This window comes from Filicampus tigris, chromosome 7, assembly GCF_054856515.1.
Source record: "Filicampus tigris isolate MCC_2025a chromosome 7, RoL_Ftig_1.0, whole genome shotgun sequence".
NCBI lineage: Eukaryota > Metazoa > Chordata > Actinopteri > Syngnathiformes > Syngnathidae > Filicampus > Filicampus tigris.
The window spans coordinates 17,902,195-17,914,639 of NC_141223.1; the positions used below are offsets into that span (position 1 = coordinate 17,902,195).

Genomic DNA, 12,445 nt, shown 5'->3' on the forward strand with positions numbered 1-12,445 from the left:
GGCCAGTGATAGCGGTCCGGTACACGGGCATGACTGCGTCGTTTGCCTGGGCATCGGCAACAGCGTAGTCGATTCCTAGGTGGACGGCGTTGATTTCGATCCACGAAAGGGCATCAGCGACTGGGTTATTTTCGCCAGGAAGGTATTCAACCTCACACCCATATTCTGCTATGACCGACAGTTGACGTTGTTGTCGCAAACACCAGGCATCAGAATTTTTTTATGGTCTGTCTTTTGCCAACGAACCATTAAAAACAGATATCATGCCGTGTTATAGCAATGCCGTTAGTCCTGCTCATGATGTTTTTCATGCCTTGTATCTATGGGTACCATCACTGAATGATGCGGTGATATGCCCGAGTGGCTAAGAACCATTATTTGAAAAAAAAAGGCAAGTTGTTCATGTCCGACTGTTTTCTGCCTCTAAAAGCATTACAGTCAAGGAAATGTCAATGCTCTCAGATGAACTTTCAGATGAAAAATAACTTCTCCACCTTCACTGAAAAAAAGTGCTGTGCATCCTGTACGCAATTTTTTTTCGTCAAGTGGTAGCACAGTCTACATAAAAAATCTGTCTGGATTCAGAGGATTTTATTTAGTGCGATTGTGTTATCAGTATGAAGTGGAAGAAAAATCACACTGATTTTCTGCCAGTATAAAGATGAATAAAGCCATACCGAAAGAAATCCACATAAAGTAGATGCACTTAATTTGCTTAAGTGGACCTCAAAAATGTTGGCCCCAACCTTCAGCTGGACTCATGCTTTACAGCATAGGCGTAAATATCAACACTGTCTGACTTGATTTATGATGGACTTGTCCTGCTTCTCTCCAGGCAAGCATGGACATCCTCATCAAAGATGATATGAGCTCCAACACGAGCCACCAAGCAGATCAAGACCGACTGGCAGGAAACAAAAGTCAAGCACTGAACCAAAGTGACCCACTGGACATGTTCATTGGCATGGAGCTTCTGCTTCGTTTCAAACTTCTCTTCATGCCTCTCTACTGCCTGGTGGTGCTCATAGCCTGCGTGGGGAACTCCTTCCTTTTAGCTTGCATCCTGGTGGACAAGAAGCTCCACAACGCTACCAACTTTTTCATCTGTAACTTGGCCGCTGGGGACCTGCTGATGTGCTTGAGCTGTGTGCCGTTGACCATGTCCTATGCCTTCGACAGCCACGGCTGGGCTTTTGGGAGACCGCTGTGTCACTTGGTACCCCTGGTGCAATGCGCCACGGTGTTTGCGTCAGTGCTCTCTCTCACCGCCATCGCGGTCGACCGATATGTTGTCCTAGGTAAGACCAATTATTGCAAATCATGCCTGGAGCTGTCTTGTCAGCGCCCTACTGGTCCCAGTTCTCCTTTTGATAAGCAACGCCCCCTGAAATGCGAGCTGGACAATGCCAGCACAGTGCACGCACACTTTTCTGGAAGCACTGTGGTAAATTAGCGTACATTGGGGGCGGAGCCATGGTTGTGCACATGCCCACCCAGATAGACAGACTGCCCACCCAGTGAGATTCGTGAAAAAAATATATACAGTACTTTTAAATTTTTAGTAAATTATTCAATTATTTTTGAATTAGTGTTTCGTTGTGTTTTATTTTTTTATTTTATTGAATATTAAGAATGACATAATTGTGGTTGTCTAAGGAATATCCGAACTTCATATTATTCAGTTTGTCATTTTATTTGAATATACGATATGTCGAGACAGGAGGACTGTGCTCAGTGAGCAAAATATTCAGGCCCACCCTGATTTTTCTAGGCCCACCCATTAGCTACCTTCTGGCTCCACCACTTGCGTACATTGTACAGTTTTGTTCGGGTTTTCGTTCTCTTAAAAGGGAAGTCAACCAAACATTTCTCTTTACAATAATAACTTCTATGCGCCTCCACCTCAAGTATCATAGCATATTTTAGCCATCCATTCATTTTAGGGCGCAAAGTGATATGGATTTTTTTTAAGACAATGCCAATATTAAGATGAATAAAATTCTGATATCCAATTAATCGGCCAATTAACTTAAAAAATATAAATGACTAAAATGTGTTATTTTTGGGTCCCTTAACCCTGTTCTAGTGGGTTTTAGCGCTGCAGGCCAAACAAAATAGAGTAAAATGTTTGACTTTGTCTGGTTGTTGTTTCATTCAGCTCACCCAATGCGTCGGAGGATCTCTTTATGGGGTTGCAGTGCAGTGACGCTGGCCGTGTGGCTTTTATCTCTAGCCTTGGCCGCTCCTCCGTCCTTCTACACACGCTACGTGGACCTACGACCCAGTGGCATCGACCTGGTCGTTTGCGAAGAATTCTGGCCGGAAAGCGGAAACCTGCGACTCGTGTACTCCTGCTTCATCCTAATCGCCTCCTACATGATCCCGCTGTTGTCCGTGAGCATCTCGTACTGTGCCATCAGCGTCAGTCTGAAGCGCTACTCTGTGCCCGGGGAGCAGACTAGCAGGAGGCAGCACTGGAAGCAAAAGCGAAGGAAGACCTTCTCTTTACTGGTGGCCTCAGTGCTTGCATTTGCTCTGTGCTGGCTGCCTTTGCAGGTGAGATAATGTACAAAAACTATCGCCATTACCTTTCTTACGAACTGGACTTTTTACGCTTCATGTAGCCCATTTGAAGACATGACGGTTATCAGATCCATACACTGGATCGACTGTGCATTAATAGTTAAGCTTTGTAGACAATGTTATTAGAGAAGCTCATCATTCTCACCATTCAGCTATTAGGTCCACAATGAGCCATGCAAAAGCAGCTCATCAGTAGAAATGGCAAAGCATGCATGTCGTCCTCAAGTGCAATTTATGCCAAATGGGTTATGATAACGACCCAAATCCCCCTAACTGCCACTTTATGAAGTAAACCTGCAAAACTTGATACAATCAAGTATGGATTGCCTGCATCATCTGATCTCATAAGCAGGTTTGCATCTGGTTAAAGGGCTTGTTGGGCCGGGGGGGGCGTGTTTTCATTAACAAGTTCATTTTATATATTTTTTGATCTGGAAAATGAAAAGAGTTGTCATTTTCTATTTCATCAATAAATTTGGGAGAAATTAGGAACTAAGTGACTCCATGAGTAACGCCTCTCGTTAATTAGGCCAAAGGCCACGCCCCCTACCGTTTTATCCTTGTTCGGTCGGAGTCACTGGAGGAACCGATTACAAACTCTCCATTGGAAATCACTGCACATTCATTTGCTTATAACGTGCAAAAACGGTGATCAATTGGCACCAAAATTTATGTGGACATCCCTACTAATGCCCACTTCAACATATCAAAAGGATTGACGTCTCCGTGGCTCACGGCTAGGACGAGCGAGGCATTAAACACCAGTCAGGATATTTACAGAGACTGAAATGGGAATGAGTAGACGTGCACATATGGGAATGGCCCCAGTTTTTCGGCCTACAACACGCCATCCAATTTGGAACGTAACAGCCGAAATGATAGGTTCCAATGCAGCCACACTCGCTGAAAATTGACGCTTGTTTGATGAGGTCTCGAATCACTCTCACGCCGCTTCACTCAAGCCGAAGCTGGCGGCTGCAAGTGGTGTCGGACACTGCACGCGTCAGCTTGGAAGGCAAGATGCCGGTCATGTTCATTTCCACGGAATTCAGCCGATTACAATTGATGACCAATCGATTGGATCGCCGCTAGTGTGCATTCATGTTCATTAAAAAAAGAGAAATTACGATTCCATATGTTGAGTACCATCCTGCATTTTTCTTAAGTGATCATGTCATTTTTAGGTTCTGAACCTGTTGTTGGACCTGGACCCAGACTGCGACATCATCGGCAAGCGCTACATCAACGTCTTACAAGTATGCTGTCATTTAGTGGCAATGAGCTCGGCTTGCTACAATCCCTTCATCTACGCCTCGCTGCACAGCAAAGTACGCAAACACCTGAGAGGCTACTTGTGCCCTTGTCACAGCCAAAGGATGGTGCAGAGGTCCTTGTCCAGGATCTGATCTCCAACTTTGTCCATCCATCTGTGTTGTGGAGACTTGTTTATCAAAAACCAACTTGGAATTTCTCATATTTTTTCAAGGCTTCCATTCATTTGGCTTTATCAAAGATCCACATGACGATTATTGGAGATACTGAACATGAACAATACGCAAAAAGGCCAGCACTACATGGATCTTGTGATCAGACATTGTGCTCCACCTGGAGTAGAAATGCTTGACTTCTCATATAGCTAATCGTGCAGCAAATTCACTTCAATTGTATTACAAAGATGTTCCACTCAGATCTATTTTTCATTACCACATTTTAATCGTTAACTCAGCTCCTCGGATTTGTATGGTTTAGCTTTGCTCTTCATGCGTGCACTTGGATTGAGATACGTCTGTATACAAACATAAAGGAGGAGTTTGCGATTTTCAAAAGTAATTTTTTCTGATGTTTGTTAAAGCTGACAACATGACCTGACAGTAGTACATCAGTAAAATGATCCCGCAAGAAACCACCATGACCAAAGCAAAACAATCGATCAGAGACACACTCAGCGCAACCTGCTCTGCCTCCCACCCAGGCTCATCCACTTCTCATCTTGAACAAAGCATAACAATTCCTTAGACATTGCCTCAGCTAAAATGTGAAGTACAGTAATCCCCTCCTCCATCACATTGGTTTGGTTCTTGACCACCCCTACAATGAACGAAATAACCCTTTTAAATACAAGTGAGGCATGTTTTTATAGCATTTATGGCACTGAAACATTTTTTTTTATGTCTTTAAACATACCGTACTTTGAAATATTACAAATACATATATTGAGAGAGAGCAAGAGCAATGTAATGTATAACACCAAAATATTGTACAAACAGTGTACTGATCCCTCTTTGTGATTAACAAATTTAATTTACTATCTCACAATACACATTAATAATCCCGTTCAACGATGTGCATTGTACAATTTCTGTAGGCGTGAAAAGCAGGATTGAAGGGGCTTGAAATTCAACCATCTTTAGCAAACACTACAGTGAGCTGAAATACTATACTTCCTGTTTTCAATTTCCTTCCTTATAGCCTTCTCAGACTACACGACTTTTTTGTCATTCACGACGGTCACGTTGACAGACTACCAGATAATATCATTCTGTAATAATATCCCATTCCTCGATGGTGGATATTCCTCGATGGTGGAGAGAGGGTAGTATGTGACCAATATGTTTAATGGCACCATATTGTCTTTCAATTTAAAAAGAAAAAGAAAAAACACAAACCACAAAGCTGGTCTTTACAAATAATGTTGCCATCAAAATCAATTGTACATATTTAAAATACAGCTGAAAAAAAACTTGCACCACCAATACAGAATTAGATGAGTGTAGTTAAAAGGTTTCATACATTCGCTAATGCCACCAAGTGGTTAAAAGATAACCAACACAAATGTATGACTGAACGTGAACGGGTGTGCTGGAGCCTATCCAGCTGTCTTCGGGCAGTAGGCGGGGGACACTCTGAATTGGTTGCCAGCCAATCGCAGGGCACACAGAGACAAACATCCGCACTCACAATCACACCTAGGGTCAATTTAGAGAGTCCAATCAACTTACCACCTATTTTTTATTTTAAATAATTTTTTTTGTCAGGAAAAAAACCCATCTTAAATCTACTTATTACTGTATCATTTCTGAACTAAAATATAGAACCACATTTGTATTTACTTAACCTATTTGTCAACGTCAAACAGGCAGGGACACTGCTGCTACATTTCCACTAATATTTCCTCCATATCACAGCTCCACCGGGAGTGAAAGCAGAAGTACTGTCTGTTCCTTTTTTCGCCATTTTGTTTGTTTGTTTGTGCGCGGCACGTCCAGTCTCTCGTCAAAGGAGGGCATTGTCTTCCTATTGGTCAATACCGCAGAACCAATCAAAGGACAACATAAGACATGTCAATCTCTGCAGCAAGACGAACAAAAATTGTGACATGCCAGACTTTCGTCGTCGTAGTCGTGAAGCGTCCCGGGCAGCACGACCAATCGTTGAGTATGTCACACTACATAGGCTACGATGCGTCAGGATAACTCAAAATCGGCTACGAGACACTACATTTGTCTGCGACAGGTCTGTTGGCTCAAAATCGGGCTGCATTCGTGTAGTCTGATGTTAGTCAAAATTTCTGTCGAATTAAATAGTGTGCCGCCATCTAGTGGTCAACAGTGGCATGGCTGCAACTTGTGCAAAAAAATAAATCTGTGAAATATCTTGACCACCAACCCGGTACCCGCAATGTTGGTTTGTTGACTGTATTGATATTAATAGCTTTTATCAAAGCCAGTTGCTGCTAAACAAGCGGCAACTAATCTATCAAATGTAATGCACATGGCAATAACTTTCTAGTTATAATACCGCAAGTTAGTTTGCCACTAACATTCATGATAATATGTTTTTTACTTATCGGCAAATGAGACTCGATGAAATTGGTGAAGCTGTCGCAGATGACCACGGTACATCAGGAAGCCAGGTAACAGGTAGTGTTGGAGAATTGCACATAAGTGACGGGCTTGTCCTTGGTCAGAGACTCAAGGAGGGGGTAGGATTTATGAGGCTACATTGAAATCTTGGCAGTATTTTTAACACTGCAGACTCCCCCTTTAAATGTGTGGCCTGCAAAAACAGCAAATACGGGCAGACTCATACTAAGCCAATTTATCATATAAATCGGTGTTGCCGCTTTCCTGACTTGACTGTGGTTCATGTAAGTTCAGTGTGTTTATTTCTAACGTTCAAAGTGATAGCTATCAGGAGTAATTACTGAGAGGAATACATTCATTGTATGATACATATATTGCATGACTGCGCATGTCTTGGACTTGATTTGATTTTTGGGATTATTTCTATGTCATGTGACTGACTGAGGAGGTGTAGCCATTCTCTGGCTCAATCCACAGGGATAGGTTTCAGTGATGCAGTATAGAAAATGTTTGGATGGATTTACCCTAATGGCATCTTGGTGAACGGGTTTGTTTGAATCTTCCAATATGGCCGGAACCACAAAACTATAGGCTACAGCTCACCCACAACCCAAATGAGGACCAACACTATGGATGAAACAATGTACTGATTAATTATTATTATAATTAATTATTATTATTATTATTATTATTATTATTGTTTGTAGTTGTGGGTGTGTTTATTTCTACAGTATTTTGCAAGGTGGCGGTTAGCATAAATTAACTGGCGAGAGGGACAACTCGCATTAATTATGGTATTTAACATAATTAGTACTCTGTTTATCACAAGCCAGGCAGCACATTGAGAGATGGTGACAATGTGACTTGAATTCTAATCATGTTTGCATGCCCTGAAATGCTCTTAATACTGTTGATTTTTAAAGAAAAAAAACAGTCTACATATTTCAGTTCAAATGCCTGTTTTTTAATATAAAAAATGAAAACAAGATATTTCAAAACTTTTTTCCACCATTAATGTGACCTATAACATGTGCAACGGCCGTCTTGACTCTGTACCATCTGACTTTTTCAAAACAGCTAATAATCAACTGTTCACTTCAGTCAGGCGAGTTTCCTAAACCCCTGAAAGTGCCGCCATCAAGCCCCTTCCAAAAAAGAGAACGCCGGATGTCTCTAAATGTTAGCAAATTATAGATCTCAAACCTTCCCTTCTTAACCCAGATTGTTGTGAAAGTGTTTTTAATCAACTCAGAAATTTTTGGAACTCAAACGGACTTTTTTGATAAATTTCAATCAGGATTCCGACCTCATCACAGTAAATGATATGAGACTGATGCAGGGAAGGTGTCGGTATTGGTCTTATTGGATCTCAGTGCAGCATTTGATACAATTGATCATAATGTGCTATTGAACAGGTTGGAAACTTTGGGGGGATTATATGGAACACTCCTAAAATGGTTGAGGTCCTACTTGGAGGAAAGGAGTTACTTAGTGACCATTAGAAGTTTTGAATCTGATCGAACGGCCATGACATGTGGGGTCCCTCATGGGTCAGTCCTTGGACCCCTTTTGTTCAGCCTATATATCGTCGCTGTCCTGTTAAAAACACTTATCTCCAATTTTGGAAACTTTTTTAATTTTCACTTTAATGCGATTTCTGTAACGCGGAAAAAATGATTCAGGTAAAAATAAGAAAATGAAAAAAAAATGGAGATAAGTGTTTTTCACATGACAGCGACGATATGTTACCTTTGAGTCAAATGCTTCAGAACATCAATGTTGGGTATCACGGTTATGCAGATAACACACAGCTAGATTTATCAATGTCCCCAAATAACAGCAGATCAATTAACATATTGTGCGACTATCTAATGCAAATTTACAACTGGGTGAACCAAAATTTCCTTCAGCTAAACCAAACCAACACAGAGGTAATTTTTTTTAATTTAAATTGTTTGAATATGATTAGTTAACTGTGAACACAGCCACAACCCCAGTTATAAAGGTTTGTGCTCACTTTTGCCACCATGTTATCTCCATTGTTTATTTTGACTTAACCTCTTGAACAGGTTTCATTTGAGATGTACAGGTTATAGGTCACATTAATGGTGGTCAATTTTTGAAATTATTCACCTGGCATTTGAACAGGGGGTGTGTAAACTTTATATCCACTGTAGGCATTCATTCTGTCTGCTGCCTCAATGCTATGCTATGACCAAAGTCATGACACATCATGTCAAGCGGGCAGGTGTGGCCCCAGAACCCACCTTGAATGACCCACACATGGCCTTCAGTTTTGCACCAGTGGCTGCTAATAATGCTGTCACCTCTCTAAAAATCCTCTTCACTGCCTGTTACCTGGCAGCCAGGCTGCCATGCTGATTTATGCTAAGTGAACCTTGAGACTGCATTTAGCGCTCCTCAAATTAGATTTACTCCTCATGTTCTTTCGTGGAGGCTGTCTGACATTTGTTTCTAACGAGGAAGGTCTTTTATTTCTTCACAACAGCGTAGGTGTAGATGTACAGCTATCCGGTCAAGTTTGGAGCAACAGTCTTATTTGCCGAAGCGTGTGCATTTCTTAAGTTAAAAAAAAAAAATCTAATAGACTTTATCCGGCACGTGCATGCCAAGCCATTTGGAAGGCTTGCTCGACTTAAGTTTTCAATTCATCATCCATCCATTTTTGTGTGTTTGCGTTAGTTTTTGTTTTTTTTCGTAATTAGGGGTGCGGATGAGTGAAAGCCTTTGTCAATGAACTTGAGGTTAGCCTAGTAGCCAGCCAGTCACAGGGCACATATGGCCGCACAAACAAGCAAACATATATTATTAGTCTTTTTTCTCCCATTGAAATTAGTAAATTTAATTTAAAGGGAAGTCGACCCAAAATAATTGTTTGCAATATGTTTCTATGTGCCTTCACTAGTCCAAACATGGCATTCTGATTAATATGGTGTTTGTGGAATATGAGTTAAGCAGCAAAATCCACCCGTTTTTAGCCATCTCAGGGGTCAGCCATTTTGTCACCTCTGTCGACGGAAAATTACATCACAGTTGCTCAGGGCTCATGTACCGACCAATCATGGCTCACCTGTTTTCTGAAACTGAGGATTGATTGGTTGTTATCTGAATATAATTAGTATGATATAAGTTTTTTCATACTCCCTCTTGGATTTTATCACCTTCCAAACGGGTGGATTTCACTGCTTAACTCATATTCCACAAACGCATTATAAATCAGAATGCCGTGTTTCGACTAGTGAGGCTGGATAGAAAATATTATTGTAAAGAAAATGTTTGGGTTGACTTCCGCTTTAAAATATATTTACTTTTTTTTCCATTTACCTCAATGGATAAATTATTGTTTTAATGTAAACAAAAAAATAAAAATCCTTGATAAGATAAACAATTTAAATATACATTTTAAACTTTTGTTAAAAATAAATAATTGCTTAGTTAATTGTAATTATAAAAATTACAATGGAAGAAACAAAGGGATGCCTGTCTGTGGGTATTACAAATACATATATTTTATTATTACATGTTGCTTTTTATTAATTTACCATGAAAATAAAACAATATGCTGATTGATTTATTGTAAATAATAAAATAACATAGTCCATGTAACCATTTTAACATAGACATTAAGTCATTCTGTAATTAATTATATTACATTCATTATATATGATAAAAATTAAGACGAAAATGAATTATTATTTTAATAAATGAAAATATTCAATATACAAATTTGAATTATTTTTTATTAATCCCCGAATTAGGTGGCCCTTCTGCCCATTTTAATACTGAAATATGGCCCTTGAGCACTAAAGTTTGCAAACCTGGGATTTAGAGCCAACAAGGAAATCTAAAAACAATGTACATTTAACAGCAGCATTCCAGACTGTATATTACTTAGTCTAATGTATTCATGTACTCAACTTTATTAATAGAGCACTTTAAAAAATAACTGTAGCCATAACAAGGTATGCCTCATTCACAATCATTATTAGTGACTTCCGCTCATATAGGAAAATATGTACAGCATAGACTAGTTCAGTATTTCATCTGTCATGCTTTTGCATGTGTAAGATTTCAGATTTTTTTCACAGAAACCGTCTTTTATCAAACATTATTGTGTCCTGTACATTTACAGAATAAAGTCAGTGGTCACTTGTTTTAGTGAGATGCTTGACAATACTAATGTACACTAATGTGCACTACTGATTCCACTCCAAAGGTTAAAAAATATATATATAATTCAGGTGCCGTATTCTCAAAACAAATGATGTCAATGATGTCAATTTGCATTGAGAACACACATATTGAAAGTGAACTGTGGGAACATAAGCCACATAAAGCCTCAATGGTGAAATAACTTCCTCTCTTCATCTTGCTCAAATTATTATAGCATATCATTTTCGTCCTCATTTTAGTTGGTATGTTGCATTATTTTGATTCAAGTACAGATACAGTATTGATATTATATATATGATATTATTGTCTGTAATTGTACGATAAAATGAGCCATCTTTAGAAAGTTGTATGTTCTTGTTGGACTCGTCTTGTTGGTACTTGATCTAAATTGATTGTCAATGACCTGCTATACTATCCCAAATAATTCAGCTCTGTGTACCAATCAGATACTGTTATGTGTTTAAACCCGCTGGCCATGATTGATTTCACTGAAAGTCTCTAAGAAAGTCAAGGAGCTACTGCCCATACCAAACTTTTAACCAGAGTCAATGGGAAAAGATTTCTGCGCCGCAGACGGGAAATGTGTCATGATTTCAGACAACACGGATGAACGAAGCAACTTTACTCATCATTACAACAACAAACTACATATGCTGCTTATGAAAACAAAACAAAAAAATAAAGATACACGTTCATTTCAAAATATTTGTAGTTTATCATTAACATTTTCATTGAACTTTTTGCCTTACAGGCAAGTAATGTGGTGACCGCTGCCAGTGGTGGTGCGGCACCCATGCGCCCTCTATTGACCAGCTGTCATTGGTGTGTACCCTTTAGGGAGACAAACTGTTAAGCACGTGCTGATTGTTAACAAATGATCTTAGTGGTAACATTGTTTCTGGAAATAAACATTGTCTGATGTTTTTTGAGAGCAATTGCTAACACAACAACAGAGATGACCTGCCTGGTCCATCATAACAGTAGTTTAGATAACTAAAATAGTTGTTGGCAATGTTGACAGTGATGCTGCATTCCAGATGCAGCCAGAGTGCACTTATGAACACTTCTGCTTGAACATAATGTTTGCTTACTATGGACCAGACAAGAAGTCCAATAAAAACAGTCGATCGTGGAGGCTGCTCCGCCCAGTCACTTGAGCTTTTTTTTGTTTTGTGTTGTTTGACAATAATAAAGAAATGTAGTCTCAGAATAGTTTGTCGATAAAATACATTTGGCCCAACCCTGCATTATGGCTTAGAAGTACTTATTGATGGAGTCAGATTACCACATTCAACTCTGTTGTAATGGATGTGTAATGTACAGACGCATTTCTGAAAACGGAGGGGTTTTGGGGATTTTTCTTTTTCTTCTTCTTTAAAGTCAATACTTGCATCCAAAATTATTTAAGAAGAATACAAGTGTTACTACAAAATGAAAAACATGGACGTGTACTGATGTACCCAGTTCATTTTCGTCACCTTTTTAACTTCTCTGTAGACTGTGTATGTGTCTGCGTGTCATCAACTTACCTGCTCCTGATTGTGCCTTCCCTCACTTGTGCCTCATTATCCCTGATTATGTTATGCATTTTAACCTTGTGCGTCATTCTGTCTCATGACCAGTTTGCTGTAACATCTGGTCATTTTCCATCAAGCTTCATCCTTACCATCTTAGACCCTGTTTGATTATCGATCTTGCTTTTGCCTCTGTTTTTTTTTTTTTCCGATACTGTGGCCTACTTGCGGACTCAACTCAACCTGTTATTATTAAACAATACCATTTTCAGTCATGAATTTTGGTTCTAC

At 39.6% G+C, this 12,445-nt stretch overlaps 1 protein-coding gene across 1 annotated transcript; it reads left to right on the top strand.

Moving 5' to 3' along the window:
* Positions 1–841: 841 nt before the first annotated feature.
* On the top strand, positions 842–3,989 carry LOC147144974 (prolactin-releasing peptide receptor). The gene is made up of 3 exons (XM_086036150.1): positions 842–1,298; positions 2,159–2,556; positions 3,768–3,989. The coding sequence occupies exons 1-3, from the start codon at positions 842–844 to the stop codon at positions 3,987–3,989; spliced, it is 1,077 nt and encodes a 358-aa protein (XP_085892276.1).
* Positions 3,990–12,445: the final 8,456 nt, after the last annotated feature.